This window comes from Argiope bruennichi, chromosome 11 (genome assembly GCF_947563725.1).
Source record: "Argiope bruennichi chromosome 11, qqArgBrue1.1, whole genome shotgun sequence".
In the NCBI taxonomy this organism is placed as follows: Eukaryota; Metazoa; Arthropoda; class Arachnida; order Araneae; family Araneidae; genus Argiope; species Argiope bruennichi.
Window position 1 is genome coordinate 72,717,105 of NC_079161.1, and position 25,878 is coordinate 72,742,982.

Consider the following 25,878-nt stretch of genomic DNA (forward strand, 5'->3'; position numbering starts at 1 on the left):
CATGTATTACCCAGTGAAAAAATAAACATGACAATATTATCGTTTTCTATAAAATCTTTTACAACGAGTCACTTGATATAATTTTCAACTGACATGGAATTCCGTTCTGCAGTTGTAGAGTAATTAATTTCACTAGGAGGCGATGTTTGCATTTTGAAAAGAGAAGAATTTGAAGAATTAAATATGCATTGATGAATTTTTTAAATGTGTTTTATATTCACTATTTATTTTTCCCATATATTCTTAATTTGACTTATAAGATAATATTTTTTTTTATTTTGATAAATACAGGATTCCGTGGAATTCAACTGTTTCGAAACTGAAAGCACAATACGAAAAATTTAGTTTGGCTAAAAATTTGAATTAAGAAAAATTAAGTATAATAAAACTTTGCAATAAGAGCAAGCGATAATTTTTAAACTAAAAATGACAGTGAAGAAATTTTTAATATTTTACAGTTTAAATGGATATTGCATAATAATTCATAAAAAGCAATAGGTAATTTAAAATAACTATCAGTAAGTAACAATGAAAATAAAGAAAAAAAATTATTAACATTAAAAATTTTAATAACTTTAAAAATATAATTTAAATAGATACGTAAAATTTATTATGTTACAAAATAAGTACAATAATTCAACAATAGTACAATAGTACAAAAGTACAATAGTATAAGAAATATGCAAGCAAACAAAAAATACAGTATATACAGTACATTAATTCAACAATTGCTCAATAATTCTTCAAAATAAATAATAAACTTTACTTCTAACTCACTTCACTTTCTTTTAAAAAAATAATAAAATTTATTGTTTATTAGTAAACTTAAAAATCTCTTGCAACAATAACAGACGACAATTTTTTTAAATTAAAAATGACAGTAAAGATATTTTTAATATATTTATAGTTTCGATGAAAAAAATTCCTATTAATTAATACGAAGTAATTTAAAAATACTAACATTAAGTACAAAAAATAATTATAATTAAAAAAATCATAACTTAAAAAAATTTAATCTGAATAGATAAGTAATGTAAACAAACAAAAAGTATATACAGCACTTTGAATTCAACAATTATTCAATAATTCTTCATAATAAATAGTAAAATTTTCATCGAAGGTACTTAAAATTCTTTTTAAAAAGTGGAAGGAAATTATCGCTCTTTTAATAGAATTTGTTGTATAGCAATTAAACTTGAAATGAATCAAAGATTTCAAAATCCTTGATTTCAAATTATTGAGAAGATATTTAGTTAATAGGTATTAAAAGGAAATATAAGCAGTGTTTTATAACTTTTAGTGTCCCTTTCTAATTAACCATAACTAACAAATTATTGTCAATATTAATTAGTATTAATTTGAAATAGATTCAGTATTAGTAAATTTATTATTATCATCATTTATTATTTTAAATTGAATTTCAATTACGGACGATTTTCTAGCATTATGTGATCAGGAAATTCAAAGGATCAAAGGAGAAAATTTCGGCTGAAGAATTCGTTTCAAAAACATTCTAATTAACTAAGTTTTATTATGAATAAAATCAACACTTTATTCAAAACTCCTCATAGGACTGTCATAAACGAAAAATATCAAACTTCCTTCAATTCATCACTTAAAAATTCGTCAGAATTTTATAAAAAGGAAGAAAAGCATTTATAAAGAATGCATCGCTGGAAATGCAGCTTGCTGAGTTAGAAAACTGAAGATACATTACCATGTTACTAAGCAAACGATAATTCTTTTCATAAAAACAGAAACCTTCTAAAGCTCTCTTCAACATGTAGCTATTTTTGAGATGGAGACGCTGAAAGTTATTAAAAAACTTTTCCAGCTAGGCTTAACAGAGTTACTTTCTACACGCTAATAATAAAGTTCATTCTAGCAAGCTGCAGCTGTCATGTCTTGGAGTTTTAATCTTTCAGGATGTCTTCTTTTGCAATTTTGTGTCTCATAACATATTAATACATTTTTTGGATCACCGCGAGTTCTTGAGACAGATGCTGGTGCAGTTAAACACGAACAGTGGCTTTTCGATGAGATCGCTTAATGTATATATATCGGAGAACATTGCATTTCTTGTCGATGCAAAATGTTAAGCAAAAAAAAAAGAAATATAATAATAATAATTTAAGCGAAAATGTAACATATTGGAAAAGAGCTTTTGATTTGTTTCCGTAATGTCAACTTTGGATACCCATATTTGTAGAGAATAATTTTTAAAATTAGGAAGTCTTATACTTAATGAGAAAAAGGGCTTTTTTGTCTCAAAAGATTCAGTCAAAACTTTAAACCAATTTAATTAATTAAATGACACTTACTAACAGATTCTGTGAAGAAGATTTTTAGGATATTTAAAAATAAAAGCAAAATAAATAACGAAATACATGTAGTTAATTTAACACATAACGAACTATTTAAATTGAAGTTCACATTTTAAATTTTACAGTGTGAAGTTCTCCCTTTCACTGCGTTAGATATATCTCAGATTTGAAGTAAGTCACAATATAAGATGCAAATACTTTCTGTAAAATCGTATCTGAAAAATTTAATGATCCGAAAGTACATAAAGAAGAAACACTATATTTTGTACAATTCAACACTTTTTTGTTTTTGCAGCATTCAAAATTCAGTAACCACTTCTTTAACTTAACTCAGTAAAAGGGTTAATTAAGTGTATTCGTAGAAATATATAATTACTTTCAAAATGATTTCATATATTTTTCAAGCAAATAATTTATGTAATAATAAATGGTGTGTGTGTGTATGTGTGTGTGTGTGTATGTGTGTGTGTGTGTATGTGTGTGCGTGCGTGAGTTGGAACACTGTACATGGTAGATATTTTCATTTAAATTTTGCACAAATATACTTTGGGACGTGTGAATATGTACTTCGAAGTTGTTTCATTATTTCTTTAAAATTTTAATTAATTAAAAAGTAAACGAGATTTTAGCATTCTTCGCCATAATTCACAATAAATGATATTACATAAAAAGAATTTCTCAACATTTCAGTTTAAAAATTATACTTTTTGAGATATCTATTTAATTGACATGTAATTTTTTTTTTAATTTTGCATAATTTTAGTGTTGCAATGAAATCCCAAACCATGAAATCATGCTTGACAGCGAGAGTTTCTTTCATTTTTGCAAGTCAATGCCATTAAATATCTAATCAATTCACGAAAGAAACTAAAATAAAATTATTTTACCTTAAGAGACAATATACAAACTGAAATAACACCAGGTGCTTAAATTTTTAATATTATTATGATGTTGTAGATCTTGACCCTATGTAACAGATTCATAAAAAAAGAGAGAAAATGGGTTTCAAGTAATTAAAATATTATTTCTTTAATGACTGACACACTTTAATACATAAAAGTTTTGCTTTGTTACATTAATTATGAAACTCGTCTTATTCATAAGTGATTGATTTCATAATAAACACAACCTAAACTCCTGCAAACGAACTAGTCACCCAAAGCGGCTAGTTGTTAATATTTGTTACTTTATTAATATACATATTCCAAGCACTGTATGAAAATATTTAACGATTTATAACATATTCGTAAAGTCATTATAAAAAGAAAGAAACTGATCCTTTAACATTGTGAAGAAGATTTTAATACTCACTTATTTAAATCGAATATTTAATCCTTCATTTTAAATACAAAAATTTCATTTTACTACAGTTGATTTCTTTCCAAACAGCAAGTATAACGTTTCTGACAGTACAGGATTAGTCTTCAAACTACGGAACTCGTGTATTAAGTCTTAGTAATCGGCTTAAATAGTTAAACTTTAAAAGACATACCAATCTCCTTTTTTTTTAAAAGATAATAAATTCAGCTTCTTTACTTCAAAGAAATGTTCCTTTAAAGCTATCAGCTAATCTTCAGAAATTGAATGCATAATATCGAGAGCTAGATTAAAACGATTCTGTATTTGTAAGATTTTTTTTCATATTTCATCTAGAAGTATAAATGTCAGAGGTTGGGAAGAACAATTGATTAAAAGTTCAGCTCTGTAAGGATAACAAATACTTCGATAAATATATTTTTCATATCTGATTTTTTTCAAAAAGGAGTAAAATATTAATCTTATGAGAACAGAAACGAATTAATTAACTTTAAAACTATAATTTTTGCATGCTTTCTAGAAAACTACCCGTTTTTTAAACTTCAAACTATAGCTTGCAGAGCATCTTAAATTCTTAAAAACTAAAATAATACTCCAAGCATTTTAGAACTCCATCGACTCGTTTATTCTTTCAACTTAACAGCATATATTACAAACCATTGCCAGATTCCAAAAGGTTTACAATGGATCATCAGCTATTATACAAAAAATAAACAAAATAATATTAATAAAATATTTTTATCAAAGAAAAAATCGTTTGCTTTTACCTTTTAATAATATTTTATCTAAATAAAAATAGTAGCAATTATAAAATGCCTGGAAAGGAATCGTCTGCTAAATGTCTAATAACAGATTTAGATTATGATATTTACCGAACAATTATATAACCAAATAACAGTTAGAAAGGTATTGTATCAGAAAAAAAAATTTCCCACTAAAAGTTTTAAATAATTCATTTAAAAATTCTAACATGTTCAATTGAAATTTTGATTCAACATAAATTACTAGCAGCCTTTCCGAAAATTATTCCAAATATGGAAGAAGGAAATTTGAAGAGAGATGATTATTCAGTGGCAGGATATATGGATAATATTGTACAAAAGGATGCATAACATATGAACCAAAAATTATAAAAAGAATGTTTCACCAAATGGTAATGCAAATTATATCAAGCCATGGAATATTTCCTGAATAGATTCGGAAGGATTCAAGACAATACTTGTATATGAGGTTCAGGTCCAGCACTACACAACAGAATGTGTAGAACTCAAAGAAATCGAGTTCACAAGCAGAAAGGCAAAAATATATTTTTTGAACTGAGGGAGATCTGAACTGAGTAGATTCGTCGAAACCTCGAGTTCAATTTTTTTTTCACTTATACAGTGCTTTCTATGTACTTTGTACATGAGAAAGTAAAAACTATCAAAATTCAGAAAATGCCTAAAAACAACAAAAAAAATTTTTTTGAATTTATAACAGCATAAAAACAGTTTTTGCGTAAAAGCATTTTTGGTAATTACTGTGCAAAAACGAATAAATCTCTCTTCAAAGAATTGTGTCGAAAATCTGCTAAAGACACATATATTTATTTCAGTACCAACATATCGAATTTCATACATTTAATTTAATACATTTTTAAGAAATCATGTTTGCAATACAAGGGACAGATTTTAATTCTTCGAACTCAGAGATGTCTGAAATGTGGAGGTTCATCAAAATCTCGAGGTCAAATTTTTCGATTTCAATAAATCGTCTTCTACTACCAGAAATAAAAGAAAGATGAAGGTGACTTTGAGATTTTGCCTCAATTATTATCCCTGAAAGTTCTTTTTTTATACTTGAATACGAATGACAATTCGACTAGATTAATAAGCAAATGTATCTCTTTCACTGGCTAAAACTACGTCAAAGTACTTAAGAAAGCTCTAATTTGAAGTTTAAAGGCACTAATAAATAGAGTCAAGTCCCTTCCTAATGGAGTTTTGGGGGATATTGGCCCACATTTGCGTTTAGCTGGAAGAAAGCCAAGTAAATCTTCGATTCAATTGATTATTAAGGCTTTGTCATTAGTTTTTGAATAACATCAGAGTACGGAGCCCATAATGAAACTACACTCTTACTTAACATACTTGACCAATCATGATCTAATTCTATTTTTCTCATTTAAAAAGAGCGAAACTTATCATTTGATGTTGCTGTTTATAAATATTTCGAAGTTAGATGTTTAGATCAAAATTCCTCAAACTGTGCTTCCTGATTAACTGGTGAGCCATAATTTTGATGAGTCTCGAGAAGATCATAAAGTGCAAAAATGTTATCTTGGCTTAAAATCTTCAACAAGTAGCATGGTGGTAACATGATTAAAATAAGAGCAATATGCAAACAAGCGCATCGTGTCACTTGAGATTCCACTCACCAATTCAAGAATTTCTTTTAGCCATAAACACTTAATTCAATTTGATTACGCATAAATTCCGAGTGGTCCATTACCATTCGTGTTAACTTATAACATTAATTTTTGTTTTATTAGCAGAAGTTATCTTTTGATCAACATATCTCTTCAAAAAAAAATATGAGTTATTTGTCGATTTTTGATGAGTCCCTATGATATCTTAAATGGATACGTATCTCTTCATGATTTGCTAAAATGTTATATTGGCTTAAAATCTTCAACAAATCTCATGATTGCAACATAATAAAAAAGAGCAATATCCAAACAAGCGCCTTGTGTCACTTGAGACTCCGCACACCAATTCAAAAATTTCTTTTCGCTATAAACATTCAATTCAATTTGATTATACCTTAATTCGTTGTCATTTGTGTGAATTTATATCATTTAATGATAAGTGTTTTATTATCAAAAGTTCTCTTTTAATCAAAACATCTCTTCAGAAAAAAATGTGAGTTGTTTGTCTCAAGAAAATCCATTAAACCTAGGATAAAGTGGGTTGCTATAGATTCTATTACAAAAAAAAAAATGGGCATCAATACTTGAAAATTAAGAATCCCTGGTTTAAAAAATTAATTAAATAATGTTTTTTTATTCCGTCGTCAAGGATCATAATATTGAAGCGAAATGAATACTATACTCGCTTCTTACATTTCTTTATGACTAACGCTTTTTTATCTATGCGCATTTAATGATATTAAATGAGACATTGTTGTTTTGAATAAAGAGGACTACATTAAAAAGAGAAAAAAAAATTATAAAAGGTTAGATAAGAATTGTTTAACTTAATACCTTGATTACCGAGTTTCTCAATTAAGCCTAACTCTCACAAAACAAGGTCTCTTCATTAAAATTTACGAATTCAACACTTCGAATTGGTCTTGTAAAACAAAAGAGTTTTTATCTGGTTGCTAATGAAGAGTCGACGCAATGCAGACGAATTCGGGAAAAGGACATTCTAACTAAAAAGAAAAGGACAAAAAGAAAGGTTAAAAAAAAATTCGAATCTTTTAAGCATTCTGAATTAGCGCAATTGTGAATAGATAAGAAGTAGAAGAAAAAAAAACTTGAAAGAAACATTTCGTTCCGCAATCAAAAAAGCCCATGTTTTGCACTGGAGATTTAGAAGTAAATCCAAAATTAAAGAAAAATGTTCTTAAAAAAAATTACAAAAATGTTTTTTTTTCTTTTCCACAAAGGTAAGAAAAAGAAGAGATTTATTAGATTAAATTAATTGACGACCAGTTTAATACACGATTGCAATTTGGTTTATATCATATATTTTTTCCACTCTTTCGCTTCTTTATCGGATAGAGACAAAAATATGTGAAAAAAATTCCTCCCGAATAAGGATAAAATAAAATTCCTTAATTCTGTTAGAAATCCAAATAGAGTGACAAAAACACTGCTCGTTTGTTTTCTTAATTTTCGAACCAAGAATCAGAAGAAATTGTTTTTGGAGATTAATTATTTAACTTCCGAGCAAAAAAAAATGGGACAAATTTTTTTTCACTTTGTTCTGTTTAAACACACTACAGAATTTTTTTTATTGATAATCGAACTAAGACATATGTACATAATTCCCCTACTTTTCTGCTCCAGAGGAAAAAATATCCTCTAAGAGAAAAATTATTTGTATATTACAAAATATATACAAAGACATAATCCGCATTTATTTTTTGAATCATAGCATTAGAAACATATTTTACAAATAAAATGTTCTAATGATTTAATGCTAAGCATTTATTATCTTTAAAATATTTCTCCGTGCGATTAGAGGTTTTCTGTTATTTAATCCCCATAAATTTAGAAAAATGCTAGCAAAAAATAATTCAAAAAAAATATTCACCATGATATCATGCAGTTTAATAAATGAAATATATTTAATACCTAATGTTTAAGTCCCACATGAAAAGAGTAGATTTGTAGATTAAAATAAAATTTATATATCTTTTTTTAATTCGGAATCGAATTCAGACATATGTACAGAATTCTTGTTTGAGAAAAAAAATATCATCGAATTGTATAATTATTGATATATAATAAGATATCATACACATAAAAATCTATTCCATTTTTTTTTTTTTTTTTTTTTTTTGTAAAATTAAAGAGCTAAAATTGTACTATTTTATAAGCACATATTTTAATGGTTTAACTCTATCAGTACTTAAAGGCCCCAAATGCACGTTCAATGAAACTACTGTGGGCGCCCATTATTGTGACACTTTATTCCCTTTTATCCTGTGTGATTGATTGAATACGAGAGGTGAATATTCTGTTCGTTAAAAACGCTCACCAAGTTGGGTTTGGGAGACACGGAGATTGTCTGAGAATCTTCAAAGGATGTTCAAATATACATATGTTTAGTAGCTAAAGCTAAGTGGTTTTCTTTCGAATATCAACGCCTTGAGAATACTGATTTTCACTACCATGTGGTGGGAAATTTTTCTTAAATTTTGAGAAAAAATTTTGAACATCCAGTATTCTGAGGTGCGTGGATTCAAATGACCTTAGGAATAAGATCCTTAATGCTAAATATTTATTATATAAAAAATATTTATTCGTGCGGTTACAGGTTTTTCTATTTATTATGTCCGCTTCAAGTTAGAAAAATATTCATACGAAACGTGAAAAATAAAATAAATAAAGATCCATTGCAATGACATGAAGTTCAATAAATGTCATTATCTAATAAAGCCCCATGCAAACTATTAAATTTATACATTTGTTAATGCATAATTTTGTTCAACATTTGATGCATTTAATAAAATATTTTTAAAAATTCAAAATGAGTAGGTGGAACCCAATAAAAGTTTACAATTTTTCTAATTGGTAAAAAAAGCTTGCGATTAGTTAAAAAAATATTTAATTAATAGTCAATAGTAAAATAAAATATTTTATTTTCTAACTAAATAAAAAAATTATAAACATAGAAAATCTTTTCAAACCCTTATTGTAATTAAGAATCAACTGATTTATTAAATGTTTCGATTAATTTTAAAACATACTATTCTAAATTTTATTCCTTCCTTTCATCACCAGTTAATAATAATTAAAATTGATTGCAGATTCGAACAGCGGACAGGTATTTAAAAAATTATCTCCTTCCTCTCAGAATTACTTGACTCTAAGGCATCAAAATCAAGCATTTCACCTCACGCCCACCCAATTTCTATACCCACCAAGAAATATATACATATATTTAAAATAATTAGGGAAACTAAAAATCCAATCACCTAGTCCTGATCACTGAACCCATTTCGTTCAATTTCAGTTGAACGAACATATATATGATATGATATATATGTATTTTATATGAAAGCTCATAACACATATATAAATCATCAATGGTCACCTGTTAACCATCCCTCCTCTTTTGGACAGAAAATTTCAAAAATCCTACTTCAATTCAATCTTCATGGTGAAAAGTCTTGAAAAAGGCTTCCAACTCCTAACCAGTGCATCGATTTCGCCATTTTTTATATTTGTTTGATAATTCCTGACTTTTAGATGAGCAATATTGAACTACTTCTTACATACCAAAGCGTTCAGGGAGAAATGAAGATCAGACACTCATAACAGCATAGTTGAGAACTGAGATGAACGCAAAACCACCACCGTTACAATACGGCACTTGTGTCTACCATTCCGAAGTAAGACTCGACGCCGGCATTTAGGCAATTCAACCCCATACCATTTCTGTAGCCGCTGGGAAAGCGAGAAACTGCTTACTTATATGGCCGTATTTCCCCAGTGGGACTGATCCTTATATAAGCCATCAATGTCCTGCGCTTCCATTTTCTAGAAATAATTCCATTTTCTGGAAGAAATCTTGACAAAGCTCCCATTTTCAGCAACTGGACCGTTTTCTCCATTTTTTTTATTTTCCCCTTTGCGTGAATAGCTATGCAATCAGAATATTTTATGTTTATTGTACAAATATAATTTGAAATAATATATTAGTTGATTAACAATACTAAATTAGTGCTGTTAGTATCATGAGTAAACGGCTGGTCGCCGAAGGCAGCTAATTCTGTTTAAATTAATTAAAATATGATTTATTTTGGTTCATACCTTTAGAATTTTAATGAAATTTATTGCATGAAATGAAGTATTACTTCACGTAATTCCGTGTAATCATTGGGGGAATTTATAATTCCTTAAAGCTTGATCTGATTTTCTTTTATTTATTTTTTTTTTCCTATTTCTATACATACATTTCTTAAATAAACAAATTGCATGTAACATCGGAACCACGATTCAATTTAAAATCATGCACTTTCTTGAATTCTTTTGCTTAAATCTTTTCAAATTAGATTGAACTAAATTGCAAACCGGGCAAAATACTTTTTCCAAAATGAATTAGATTTCCTTTTCCTTTTTCCTTTATATTAACGTGCCCCATCTATTTTCTGCATGAATTTATCATTAAAGCATATCGGATTTTTCAAAACAAGAACTGTAATTAAACTCCATCGCCGGAAATAGCTGTTTTATAAAACTTTAAATTCATCCGCAATGCCAGCTCCTATTCAAAAAATAACAAGATTAAGGCGCTGGGAATAATTCAACAAAACTCCGATGTAATTTTTATCAAAATACACCAATAAGAAAAATTCTATTTTTTTTTCAAAACCAGTTACAAAAAAAAACGGATTAGAGCCGTTGTAAAATTCTTCCGTAGCATTAAAATTGAATTAATCAGTTAGAATAGAAAGGTAAAAATTATTTTTACTGATTAAATAAAGGAGACTTAAAGATAATACGTTTTTCTACCGTAACATTGCATGTTATTATTATCTTTAAGGAAACCTAATTGACGAGTGAAAAAATAGAATTTCTTACGACAGAATTTAAATATTTCTTCGAATGCCTGGGCTACTCCTTCGCGTTTTGCAATGAAATGTCTCCGTTCAGCTGCTAATACCTTTTTATGAAAGGTTCCGAACTCTAAAATAACTGCAACTGTAACGGCACTAAGCTCATTAGTATTCCATTTTGTTTCTGAGCGAGAAAAAGCACGTGATCTGCTTTAAGAATGAACGCGGGGTCTCAGAAGTACAAAACTTTTTTTTTAACTTTCTTATTTAATAAGTTTCACTCTTTTTGGTTCAGGTACAACATGAAAGGAAAAAGTAACTAACAGTATTTTAGTCAGCGATAACTTGTGTTCTAAAATATTGACTGAAAAATAGAGAATGTTCTTTGAAGTTCTTCAACATTCTGTAATATTTTACAAACTTTGTTAAAAACTGTTTTATGAAGAGCTAGCAAATTAACTTATTAATAGTCTAATGAAAAGAAATCACAGTGTTTGTTTAGTAAAAAAATTCGCCTATTTTTCAAAGAGACAGTTTAATCAAGCTGAAGCATAATGGAATACATTAGAATATTAAAATTATCATATCTCTTTCATGTTTTTGTAAAATTTTATAAAAACTACATTATGTGGAAAACTTTATGCAACATCTGCATTTCTGAATTTATTTTTCAGAACCCTTTTTTCGTGACCAGCTTGTTTGCCGACATAAAGGGATGATAAAATATTCAATTAAATATTTTATACAGGTTCCTCTTAATGCTTCCTCAACAAATTATTTTTTGCCTTCAAATTTATAAACATACTATGCATAGCCTTTTAGAAACCGTACACCGCTCTGCTGTTTGTGATGTGTATGCATCTACCTATTTTTCTGTCATCTCACCTAAAATTTTAATTTTTAATTTCCAAGGAAAGTGAATAAACGTCAAATAAAAAAAAACATCTTTTTGAAATCGAGCATGTTTATTGAAAATTTTAACTTTAAAAAGTAGAATCAATCGACATTAAAATTTTATATGTGTTGCAAAATATTCTTCATGTTTTATATTTTACCTTAGAAAACAATCCTGTAAAAATTCATCTGATTCAACGAAAAATTCAGTGATTTACAATAAGAAAGCAATCCTCAAGCTATAATAGTGACTGTATTTTGCATATTCAAGATATATTGCCAAATTATTTTATTGTGTTTCTTTGTAATTTTTTTATATTTGTCTATGTGTCTAAGCAAAAAAAAAAAAAAAAATCATATGAACAAACGTAATATTTCAACTGAATTTGCTAAATAATTTTAACTCTCTATTTTTTCTGTTTTCTAAAAATAATTAAATTTAAATCCTGCAAAATGTTTTTAAACTGAATACTGAAATACCCAAATAAGGCATCAATAAATTATTTCGTTGCTTTTCTTATAATTTATTAATGTCTGCCTATGCCACTAAGCAAAAACAAATTTCTATGAAAAAATTAATATGTCAACTAATAAAGTTACTAGTTGCTTTTATACTTTGATTTAAAAGTAACTAATTTAAAATATGCAGAATAATTTTTTACTAAGTAGTGGAACATTCAACTTATAAGTATTTGGTCTTGTTGCTTTTCGTAAATATCTACATCCTACAATTCTACACAAAAAATAAAATCTCATGAAAAAATAATATTTAACTAATACGTTTATTTATTAATATCTACCTACGATTCAACACAAAAAAAATCTTACGAATAAAATAATCTTTAACTAATATGTTTATTTATTAATACCTACCTACGATTCAACACAAAAAATCCCACGAATAAAATAATATTTAACTGATGCATTTATTTATTAATATCTACCTACGATTCTACACAAAAAACCCACGAGTAAAATAATATTTAACTAATATGTTTATTTATTAATATCTACCTACGATTCTACACAAAAAAATCCCACGAATAAAATAATATTTTAGCCAATATGTTTGCTAGCTACTTTTATCTTTTGCTAAAAGATAATTAAACTAAAAAATCAAAATATTTGCACTAAATATTGAGATATTTAAAACATACAAAAAAATCATTAAATTAATTTCCTAGTCTAGCAATATCTGCCTACACTTTTAAACAAGGAAAAAATTCGATGAATAAAAGTATTCCAACCAATAAAATTATTAAACCACAGTTATACAACTCTATTAAGCGAGACTCAGCTCAAAACAACACATAAAACATTTATATACTATCCGAATGTTCAAACATTCGAAAACAATACATAAATCAAGAACTTATAATCCGTAAAATAAAAGAAATATCTGCAATAATTCTAGACCGAATGAGTGCAATATATTCACGCCGACGCATGCGGCGAACGAATTTTCAGAATGTGCGATACACGAGTCTATACGACTGTCGAATTAGTTCTATCACCATTTTCAAAATGTCCTGGGAGACAGATTCCTGCCGTCAAAGATTACGTGGGAAATGCGGTGGGAAGTTTGTTTTATTGCAGTTTTGCACGACAGCGCCATTCGCTTGAGGTTGTTCGTGCTTTATCTAAATCTCGGCCTGCAATCGTTATTCCCGGGGCAAAATTCCCTGAAAACATCTTTTGAATCACTTAACAGGTCATAAAATTTACCCGATTTGTTTTTCTTCCAGTGGCAGCTGGAAATACTTCGAGCTTTTTGTTTCATGAATACTTAAAGCGTCGCAGTTGTTTGGATAGAATGATTCATTTGGTGATTATTTCTAATATAAATAAATCGGCAGCTACCGCACACGAATTTTTGCTTATGCTTTTATATCAGGATATCGTTACATTCGTCAGACAAAAAAAAAGGATTGCGTCATTTTACGCCAAACGATCTCAACATGTATTTTAAAAGAATGAAATCAGATTCAAGTCTTTAGTGTAAAACATGGGTTCGAATATTTTAGAATTAAATCATTAAATCGTTTATCTTTATTTAATTTCACAAAAATTATTTTATTCATTTAAAGCTTTTTAGCTATTTGAAGAAAATGCCTATTGCCAATGGTTTATAAATAAGTCAACTTAAAATGACAAGTGTGCGTGTGTGTGTGTGTCTTGGTATTTAAAATATCCAGACCGTTTGACTTATAGTTTTTGCCCTAATTTAGCACATATAATCCTTAGAAGGTGGAAATGTGCAGGAGGAAATTTTTTTGAAATTTTAATTAATTTAAAACTAACCTGAATTCCTGAATTTTGGCATTTTTAATCTACATTCTAAAAAAAATTTCTAATTATATTTGAAGTGCAACTTTACTATAACTTTAACTTAAGAGCCAAGGAATCAAAACGTTATGTCGACAAGTTACTTTCTAAAATTATATAAATTCAGAGTATTTTCTCATGATCTCAATTTCTTGCTTTCTGCTTTTTATATACGCTACATCATACTCGCCACATATATATTCAAATTTAATTTTCTCTGGAAATTCTTCCAGATTCCACCTCTTTTTATTTACTCAGAGAATATAATGTATACTATATCCTTTGACACATATATCCCAAAATTTAATGCCAATTTAAAGTACTCTTGAAAAAAAGATCTAGATTATTTGCGAATTAATATGTTTACATACAGGGGCTCAAACAGTTGAGAGTACAGCTTATTTTTACTTGATAAATCCGACTTTCAATATAAATAACACATTACCGAGAAGTGCAAATATGATTTTATTTTTACACATAACAAAGGGTTTAATTTAAAGTAAAAATAAAGAACAATCGACGAAAAACTTCTAAATTGAAAAGTTTCAGAAGCATTTTAAATAAACATACGCAGATTTTTGCACCAATGAACATGTTTGCACTTCTCGGTAATGTGTTATTTATATTGAAAGTCGGATTTATCAAGTAAAAGTAAGAAGTACTCTCAACTGTTTGAGCCACTGTATACATATGAGCAGACATATTGAGAGTCTGATGCACTATTCATGTAAAAACGCATGTCGAACTTCATATGCGTAGCTTGTTATGTGTTCCCAGACAGACAGACACACAAAAATAATTTTAAAAAATTATATTATTGAACTGAGAAGACTAAGATATAAGGATTTTCTAAAACTCGAATTGTTTGCCAACTGTTATTTATTAATATTTGCTGACTGATATTTTTTCCACTCTTTTCCAGAAGGTTAAAAATGATAACTAGCAGGAAAATACAACCATTAGGTACATAAAACAAGATTTCAAAAGCTTTAGAAATAACAAAACAAGTAGTTACTTACTTCAAATGGCAATTTTTTTTAAATGAAAGAATATAAACGCTTTTACTACAGCTTCTATTTCGAATAGCTTTAACAGAAATAAATTTTAAGACTGTTCATTTTACCTGTAAGGGTTCTGGGAAAAATTCTTTTGCAACTTCAACTTCTTCTAAGTATTAGCAGTAAAATGAACATTTACTGTTTTAATATTTGTTCTCGGGTTTCAAGGAAATTTTTAAAGGTTTACTTTGTTAAGTAGTTTCTGTGAAAAGGCTTTTATGTCTTGTTTTATTAAATATTAAAGTTAATTTCGTAAGAAAAGTCGAGTGATTTCTCAAATGAAGACAGATGACTAGAAAGACTATCGGATTACAAACACCAGCAAAACTTAAATATGACAATAATAAATTCACTTTGAGAAGGGCTTTTACAGTTATTTCTCCTCAGAATTAATAAACTCTAGTTTAAAATGAATTTCCTTTAAAATCAGATTAAAAAATATTATTTTTTTTGTAAAGCCGGAAAAAAGTAAGAAAAATATAAAAACCGAGTGATTTTTATTAAAACAGAAAAATAATATTCCAAAAACATTGATAAAATTTACTCAGTTGAAAGAAAAGCTTAAAATCGAACGATTTTTAATATAAACAGGAAAAAATATTGTAATCTGATGACCAAAAAATACTAAAATAATATAATTTAATCATTTCTGCAAACGATATTTTTTCTTAAAATATAACAGCAATGGCAATTGATAATTTTGAGAAAATCGTCTGGTTAAATTATTATTCCCATTTAAATTAAAAAATTCTCGGAACAAAAGTATTTTCTTTATTTTATACAAAACAGTTTCTAAATTAAAAATAATAAGCATGAAAATATTTTAATTCCGAACAAAGTTAGGTATATCAGATAAATTATTTATATTTTTGGAACTTATAAAACAGATTGCTTCTGCCGCTCGCACTAAAAATATAACTATTTTTCAAAATCAAAACCAGCGTTGCTGCTGTGATAATGTTTAAAATTTTTTCTTAACACATGAGTTAATAAACTACTGATACTTTTTTTCTTCAGTAACTACTCACATTTTTTTTCTTGCTGATTCTTTTTTTCTTTTTTACCTTACGAACAAAAAAAATGAAACTTTGAAAGAAGCATAAAAAATATATATATTAAATCCCCAAGAAAAAATTCCATATCTGACGATGAAGGTTTTATGGTGAACTAACTGAATAACCAGGTTCTGTAAAAGGATTTTGGTTTTCCTGCTTGAATGACCATTTTTTCCCAACGGCGCTTTAAAATCGAATTTTAAATTTATCCTTTTCCTCACGCCCACATTTTTTTTCCTACTTACAGAGAGCACTGCCGGGGATTTTACGTACGTTCATTCCAGCCCACGGGCTCATCGCTACAACAACGGTACATTAGTTCTATCTGATGTGGAAGAAAGTGATTCCGGATCCTACTTATGCCAAGCAAGTAATGGTATTGGCGCTGGACTCAGCAAAATCATCACCTTGAAAGTTTTAGGTAAATTCAATTTTTTTATCATGAAACTTTGTATAGAAGAAAAAATAATTACGAGAAAGAAATGAATTTTTTTTTTAACTTTGAAAATGATTAATTTAATGTAAAACCCTGAAAGTAAATATTTTCAAAGGATTTGTAAATTATAAATGTTTCTTTTTAAACTAGCTTTTTTAAATGTTTACTTTCAAGCCAGTGTTTTGAAAGCTAAAATATAAACAAAATATGATTCTGATGCAGATGAGGTTAGTGTAATTTCTAAGCATTAACATTTTTTTCCTGTTGTTGTTATTATTATTTTTTTTTTCGCTTGAACATCTGAATCAAGTTTTTTTAATTTCGTGTAAAGCTATTAAACATAATATGATTAAAAGTAAGAAATATTTTTAGCACTATTTATTCTTAAGTTTATTATTTATTACAAAGAGAAAATAATATTATTTATTATTAAATACAAAGGGAAAATATTACTATTTATTACTAAGCACAAAGAAAAAATATTATTATTTATTAATAAGTACAAAGACAAAATAATATTATTTATTAATAAGTTCAAAGAGAAAATATTATTATTTATTATTAAGTACAAAGAGAAAATATTACTATCTATTACTGACTGCAAAGGGGAAAATATTTCTATTCATTACTAAGTACAAAGGGTAAATATTACTATTTATTACTAAGTACAACGGGAAAATATTATTATTTATTACTAAGTACAGAGAGAAAATATTATTATTTATTATTAACTGCAAAGGGAAAATATTACTATTCATTACTAAGTACAAAGGGAAAATATTACTATTTATTACTAAGCACAAAGAAAAAATATTATTATTTATTAATAAGTACAAAGAGAAAATATTATTATTTATTAATAAGTTCAAAGAGAAAATATTATTATTTATTATTAAGTACAAAGAGAAAATATTACTATCTATTACTGACTGCAAAGGGGAAAATATTTCTATTCATTACTAAGTACCACGGGAAAATATTATTATTTATTACCAAGTACAGAGAGAAAATATTATTATTTATTATTAACTGCAAAGGGAAAATATTACTATTCATTACTAAGTACAAAGGGAAAATATTATTATTTATTACTAAGCAAAATGAAAAACATTATTATTTATTACTAAGTACAAAGGGAAAATATTACTATTTAATATTAAGTACAAAAGGAAAATATTACAATTCATTACTAACTACAAACAGAAATTACTATTTATTATTAAGTACAAAGAGAAAATATAATTATTTATTACTAAGTGTAAAGGGAAAATATTACTATTTATTACTAAGCACAAAGAGAAAATGTCATTATTTTTTACTTATTAATACATTATTTACTAATAGTGCAAAAATATCACTATTTATTACTAAATATAAAGAGAAAATATTACGATTTATTACTAAGCATTACTAATTACTACTGATTTATTACTAAACATAAAGGATACAATGATTCTAAAAATCCATCATGAATAATCAATATTCTTATCAAAAAAATCTCAGCAAAAAAAATTAAGTCTGAAATACCCGTTTGAACAATAATATTTGCTTTGAATTGTTTCGTTTCCTTTTTATCACAAAATAATCATACATGTTTTTGTTGCCATATACCGTTAATGCAATATCTAATGGCGGTAAAATTTGATAAACAGTCTTTAAACCAAATTTGTAGATTTTTATTAAATTTTATGCAAATTCCGCTCAGAAGAAGTCTGTTTGTCAAACTGTTTGAATATAAATTAACACAGCAAATACAAAAAGAAAAGAGTTAGATTTATAAAATTCGATACACAGATTTAACATCTATTTTGTACATATCTGTCAAATTTTGTACCAAATCCAACAAAGGATTGACCGTCTGTCGGTCTATAATTTTAGAAACCTGTAAACTTGAAATTTCATAAGCACAATGGCTTAAATATATCAAATTTGGTCTGGGATTTTGGGACTGCAATGGTACTTCTATGTCAAGTATAATTTTCTATCAAATTTATGTTTCAATCGGTTGGGAAGAACGCATCTGAAACACAAGTCCGATTTTTGGATACCATTAATCGCATATCAGGGATTAATCACCAAAAACCGTCGCCGATAATTTCTGTAAAAATTTTAATTTCACTCCATAAGTCAATATTTCGTAAGTATTGTACCCACTCCCATGCAAGGCATTCACTGGGATGACACCTTTATTAGAGAGTAGGCGAGGAAGTTTTGTTGGCACCACTCTCTCTTTACTCTTAAAATAAAGCTGTAAGTAATTTTTTTTTCGTGTAAAACTGTGGAAAATGGAAAAAAGAAAAGATTTTCCCTATAGTAACATACAAATAGCACTTTTTTGCTATCAACATCTAGATATTGTTTTGGAAGAGTTAATGCACATTCCGATTCTATTATTGTGATGCGTTAAATGTCACTTTGTGTGAATTTTTGGGAAAAGAAGGCTTAAAGATGAAATTTGAATCAAAACTCTAGGAAAACCTTTTTTAAAAGTTTAATTACAGCAGCCATGCAATTGATGAGATTTTCCAATATCTTATTATAAAATATTCTTCATTTTTGATGTTGCATACAATTAAAATATAGTTCAAAAAGCATTTTCTATGCAATAACAATGCCCTGAATGCATACGATCAACTTATATTATCCTTTTAAAACCAAGCCTACCTCTGTCGCTGTCAGCTAGATCGCAGTGACCTGATGGTAAGGTCTCAGCCTCGGTGTTGGGAGGTTCAAGACCCGATTCCGCCAAAGAACAGTCGTGTAAGCATGTCTGATGTACATTAAATCCGTTGAAGTCAAATGTTTTTCCGCTGATGTAGTGCAGAAGTTTCGGGAGGGGATACCAGCTCAGGTGCAGTCCTCGTCACCTAATAGCAGTTCAAAATCACTAGGTCCGTCCCAACGGAACGTTAATAAAACTAAGCTAAACGAAACTGTTTTCTATTGTATCCTATCCTTCATCCTATTAATTTCCTTTGCGCTGATGAAATTTTACTGCTTAGGAATTCTACCTGTATTAGACATCAGAGTCTGACAATCTCAACATCATTCGATGCACTCATTCCCAACGGCAAAAAATTCTTTGCCTAAAATCTAAGATCCAAATATCCATATTAAATTTTATTTTTCATCCAAATTCTCAAAAAAAGAACAAGCAGTGACAGACCCTTGTTTTTTCTAGCAACAGGGTTCATCTTGTATTCAATCTCCTTTTCTTAAACATAAACAGATATCACCAAATCGCCTATCAGGACTCATTCATCATTAATCATGGAGTGTTGAATTTAGGCGATATTTTGCCAATTCTGGTTGTGTTTGGCGATCTTGCTCTTTATGACTTCTGCGCGTGGTTTGCTTCGCCGCCTGCCAATATGTTGCTTGAGCTTCTGTTGATATATTGCAAGATTGCACCGGCCCTATATTTTTAAGTAACTTTTTGATAATAAATATTTTTAGTTCAGATGTCTAACTCTTGGGTATCTTTTATTTTGATCTGAAATATTACTAAAATATAACATGGAGAATGATTGAATATCAATCACAATTATTAAAAGATTGCCAATAATATTCTTATGATATTTTCATGATATTGTGCGGGATTCAGAATACCAAATAATGAGCTGCTCACTTATACGGCTTTTTGACTTATTTTCTTTTCGCCAATAAGTCACCAAAAATGCAAAGCAGTGATTTGTGCCATAAAGTAGAGCAATGAGCCAAAAATTACCGTTTATCGCCAAATTTGGCGTAGGCCACTTCCTGAAGCAGAGCCCCAAAAGAAGACCCAAATAACATTGTAGAGATTTCGTACAACATCTAGGACTAACAGAGTACACTTTAAATACATTCAAAAGGCCACGAGTTTAATAAAACCATTTTAATAGGTTACAAATTATTCTTCTCTTGAGAATGTTCGTAAAGTTTTGAGTTTCTGGTTTTTCTATCAAAAAAATAATAATAACGTTTGAGCTTTTTGTTTTTCAGTACCTCCTAGATTCAAAGAACCTTATCAAACCAAGACGGTCGTTGAAGGATCGGACATAAACGTAAGTTGTAGTGCCGTGGGTGACCCACCGATAATTATCAAGTGGATGAAGAACAAAGCAATACTGGATGCTAAGAAAAATTCCAGGTGTGTAATGCATTTCTTAATTCATTGAATTTGTGTTAGTGAATTCTCAGAGCAATTCACAAAAAACAACATCCGTATGGTGTAATTTGAAAAGTTATCGTAACTTTAAACCTGATAGAACACAAACATGGAACTTGTCAATTGTAACAGTGCCCAAAAGGTGCCAAGAAAAAAATTTCGCCAGTTTGGCGATTTTAATCATCAAACTATATAGTATGTGATTCGTACGTGATTTGATATTATTATATATATATTTATGCACTTGAGTATATTTTTATAATTTGGCGAAATTTTTTCTTGGCGCCTTTCGGTCACCGTTAAAAAAATCCAGTACCAAATTTATATAATTGGTAGTTTTCCCTTACCTCAACACAATAGCAAAGAGGCAAATATTTGACTACTATTTATAGTACATTGTTTCCAATATTTAAATTCAACATAGTACTTAGTGATTAACGACCTTTATAGCCAAAAATCCCATTCTCATCCCATTTCAATCAATCAATCAATAATACTTAGTGATACTGGAGCCAATCTTTTACTTGACAACAATTAGTATTGTGTTTACTTAGAACTAGCTCTAATACACAAAATTTGGCAACCTCGTACCACAGTATATTTCTGTGCTTGGCGATAATTGATGCCGATATTTCAATTCGGCGATTGTAGATTCCATACGTGCTTGGAACCAGCACTAAAGCAGAAATGTTTGGCATGAATGTTTATTTTATTTACAATTTATTCTGTGTTTCGTAATCAATATCGAGAACCAGTATTTTAGCTTAGCAAAAGCTGTTGCTACACTAAAGAGAAAGTACCATAAAAACGAAATATATTGTATAATGGAATGTGGAAAAAATTAATAGAAGCAGTTTAAGTTAAATTATCAAATCATTTCCAATTATATTATGCGATCTGTGAGATTAAATTCATTGCTTTAAAAAGTATCTGCTTGAGTACTTGTCGGTTGTAATGGCTACCAAAAGGCGCTAAGAAAAAATTTCGCCGATTTGGGAAACATTTTTATAATCTAGTATATTTTTATATAAACGTATATTATTAAATAAACGTTTTCCTTATAAGCAAAGCAGATTTTGTACCTATAATTTCTTTTTTCTTTGCAAACGAGATAGTGCAGACACTGGACCACTGCTTAGCTTTATTAGCAATACTTTTCAAATTCATATATACATATATATATAATTAACGGGAAAACAAACAACAAATAAATACAATTTTCTTCCTGTAAACTTTGTATAAACAACATGAAAAGATGTTTGTTTTCTTCTAGTAAATTAGAAGCGCGCTCATGAAATTGCAATGCCAATTTGGTTTTGGCGCTACATTTGGCGAGTTTTGGCTCTTTCACCATTAATTAATAAGTACCGAAGTATAAAACCAATATATGCAATTGCAATGATAATTTATACTAATTGTTTTTCGATAGGTATTCCATAAAAGAAATATCTGCCAAGATGCAAACGATGTCTGAGCTTCGGGTCGCAAATTCATCCCGGAATGACACAGGCATCTATACTTGCTCAGCAACCAGTGATATTGGCGCCGATGAAGCTGTCATAAAACTGATCGTACAAGGTTTGTTTATTGTTTGCACTCAAATTAAAATAAATCTTCTTTTGAATTTTTCGTATACTTGTCCACAAGTATATAGCTTGTAATTTAGGGCTGGAACCGATTTTATCGAGGTGTTATATAACTGAACATTTTTATACGACATCAATAAAAATCAAGAAAAAGTATCAATAATTGCTGTATCAAAAAATGTGTGTATTATTTCATTTTAGGTGCTTGTATATTAATTGCATGCCATTGACAAAATTTTAGCTTAACCGCATACCGGTAACGAATTTTTGGCTTAAGCCCATGCCATTAGTGAACTTTTGGCTTAATCGCATGCCAATGAATTTTAGGTATTAACAGCATGCAATTGGCGGACTTTTAATTTAACCCCATGACTTTGGCGAACTTTTGGCTTAACCGTATGCCATTGTGGGTTAAGTCAAAAGTTAAATGACATGCCATTGGAGAATTTTAGGCTTAACTACCTGTTAAAGACGAACATACCATGACATATTTGAAGATTTTTTGGAGATTTGACATATTTGGAGAAGACAATTTGTTCCATTTTCTAGTTTGAATTTTCGTGTGATAACATCCAAAATAAAAATCTTGAAAAAAGATTTTTACGTCAAATTAAGATTAAAAAATTATCAACTTTATTATCAAATTTCATTACTTTTTATTTCTACAAAAATAATGTAAATAAAATTTTTTAACGCAAACGATATTTTGTTAACAGATTAAAATATTATATTTTGTCAACCAAATCTTGTAACTCTGCCTTCATTGAAAAAAATTATGAATATTAATAAGCGTAATGAATACAAATAAACGAAACACAATTAGCAATGTTTCATTTCACGAACGATTCCTAGTTATAAAAAAATAATAGGCGGAATTACGAATCCTAATAATATACAACAATAGGCAAAATTTGCAGATTTGCAAGGAAATGCTTAAAATTCAGTTTTAAAAAAAAAAACGTTCTTTTTATTTTTATGAAAACATGAATACCTTGCCAGATACAGCTTATTATTTTTGAGAGCAGATAATTAAAATGATTACGATACAAATAGTATATCGATACGCAACAAGCAACAAACAAGCAATATCGGCAATTCAGCCGATTGCCAAAGAAAGTGTCAAAAAAATCTTAAATATATATAGCTTTTTTGCGTAATTTTGTATTTCAGACGAGAGAGCAAAACTTCTACATAAAATTTTATTTGGTTTAGTTAGGAAATTAATTATCAAGTTATTTTGTATTCTTCAATTATTGTATATTTCATATATTGGATCACTTTAATTTTGTAAGATTTTTAAAGATTAATTTTTTGTCCTTAATAAATTATTTCTTTCTTTACCATTTAGAAAATATTTTTCTCGAATGCAAATTTCTATTATAAGAAAATATGATTGAAATCTATTTTAATGTAAGTTCCAAAAAGCAAGATGGCTGCTTTCGTAAATAATGCAGTGATACAGTCACATTTAAATATTACAAAATTTCGAATTTTACTAAAAAATATCAATACATGATCTTCTTTATTTTTACTCTTTAAATTTCTTTAACTTCCAAAGTCTAATTTTTTTTCACCTTTATGGACAACAATTCTCTGACTTTTGAATTTTGGAAAAAAAAAAATATTATTTTGTTAAGGCCATACCAATTTTTTTAATGGAGAAGTTTATCAGAGATGCTTGGGGCATCTTAAAAACATGTCTGGCAGATTTTATTTTTTTTAACTTCAGAAACATTTCCCTCGTGAGTAGAACTTAGTAACTTCAACAAATTACTAAAAGCAAGTAGAGAAAAGGTGAAAGAATTTAGCAGAGAAGAGATACGAGAATTTAATGAAGATGGGGACGAGAATTTAGCAGGGAAGTAAGAAATTTTGAAAAAGATGAGGTAACAGTATTCCACAAAGAGGAGGTACGAAAAGAAAAAAGTTCAGCCTCGAATACTTTCACTTCTAATGACAATCTCACTAAAACTAAAAATTTCTTTGAAAAAAATCCATTCGCATTCCTTTTATTTCTCAGTAATCAATGACTTATAAAAATGCGAAATTGGCCGTAAAATCACGCAAAATAATGAAAAAAGATCTAAAAATTCTGTTAAAATAAAAATTTTATCTGTATGATATATAAAGGCAAACAATTTCAAAAAATTCGAAAGCAGACGTTTATAATTACAATCATAAACTGAAAAATTCGCTCAATAACAAGCGAAAAATAAAAATAAAATAATTTTCTCGGGATTCGTTTTAAAAACAGAAACAAAAATACTCATACTACATGTAAAATAATCCTTTTTTTTAAATGTTCACATATTAATTTAATTTTTGCATCAGTAATCACTCAATAATTATTTTTGATTTTCACTTTCTTAAAATCTTGTGTAGTTGATGTAAAGTAATTAATGCAACTTCTTTTAACTCGATTGTTTGGATATCGATTTCACCTTGATTGTTTACATATTGGCAAAAAAATTCAATAACACATTAAAGTAGGTTTTAACAAATAATAGAAGCTTAATTTTAAAGGATAGCTATATTTATTTAAAAGAAAAACTATAATTTTTTTATAATACTAGTTTAGTTTTAAAAAATGATTTGATTTTTCGTGAGCTAATCTCTTTGCTAAATTAATGTACCTTACAAGTAATGCGTCCATTCGAGTGAATGAGTTCATATGACTCACACATGCTTCACGTAATACCATTAACTCTTTTTATCCATAAATCAACGATGACACGTACTGTCTATATAAATATATAATTAGTGGTAAAATGTGGCCTACCAAACAAAATTAACTGGTTGGCCTTATATTTATGACACGTTTTCTTTTTTATTATTATTAATAACTTATCACTATGTGCTGAGTTATTTCATGACGAATCATCGGATTCAGGCTGGTATTCATCAGTGAAACCCTAGAATTGATCATCCTTTTCATCTGATAAGATACCATACATAAATATCTGGCTGTTATAATTAGTATTGCTATTCTTTATTTATTTACTAGCCGCCTTTGGCGACCAGCCAGTTCGCCAATCTTAATGTTCGTTAAAATTTTAATAATTAAATATTTTATTCAATTTCTACTTTAATAGCTTCTTCATCAAAATATTTTAAAACTTCAAATTTTGATTATCATATAATTCATTCATAATATTATAAAGGCCTTCAGTCATAACGTAATATGTATCTCTCTCATTTCTTGTTAGCACCCGTAGAATTTATGCTTTAAATTAAAGTGGAAAGAATTTATCTTCAATAATATAATAATATTTTTTACTGAAACAAAGCATTTTTTTATAATCTGATTACTGAAAATAGAGTCACTCAGCGTTTAAACTTTATGGGCACTAAAGAATATCTTTTTAATTTATGTAATATCTCAAGAGTTGGTCAACAAAATTTTCTTAGATTCATTATGAGCAGATCGATTAATTAACAATGTTTAAATTTAAATGCATCAAACA

The 25,878-nt window shown here is 28.1% G+C and overlaps 1 protein-coding gene across 4 annotated transcripts in view; it reads left to right on the forward strand.

The window, feature by feature from the left end:
• Positions 1-25,878, forward strand: part of LOC129957164 (cell adhesion molecule Dscam2-like) — a 759,520-nt gene that overhangs the window by 700,238 nt on the left and 33,404 nt on the right. For all 4 annotated transcript variants that reach the window (XM_056069342.1, XM_056069344.1, XM_056069343.1 and 1 more), the window contains exons 12-14: positions 16,490-16,663; positions 20,663-20,810; positions 22,258-22,406. In XM_056069342.1, the coding sequence (XP_055925317.1) occupies positions 16,490-16,663; positions 20,663-20,810; positions 22,258-22,406 (471 nt within the window). The remainder of the gene's footprint in view (positions 1-16,489; positions 16,664-20,662; positions 20,811-22,257; positions 22,407-25,878) is intronic.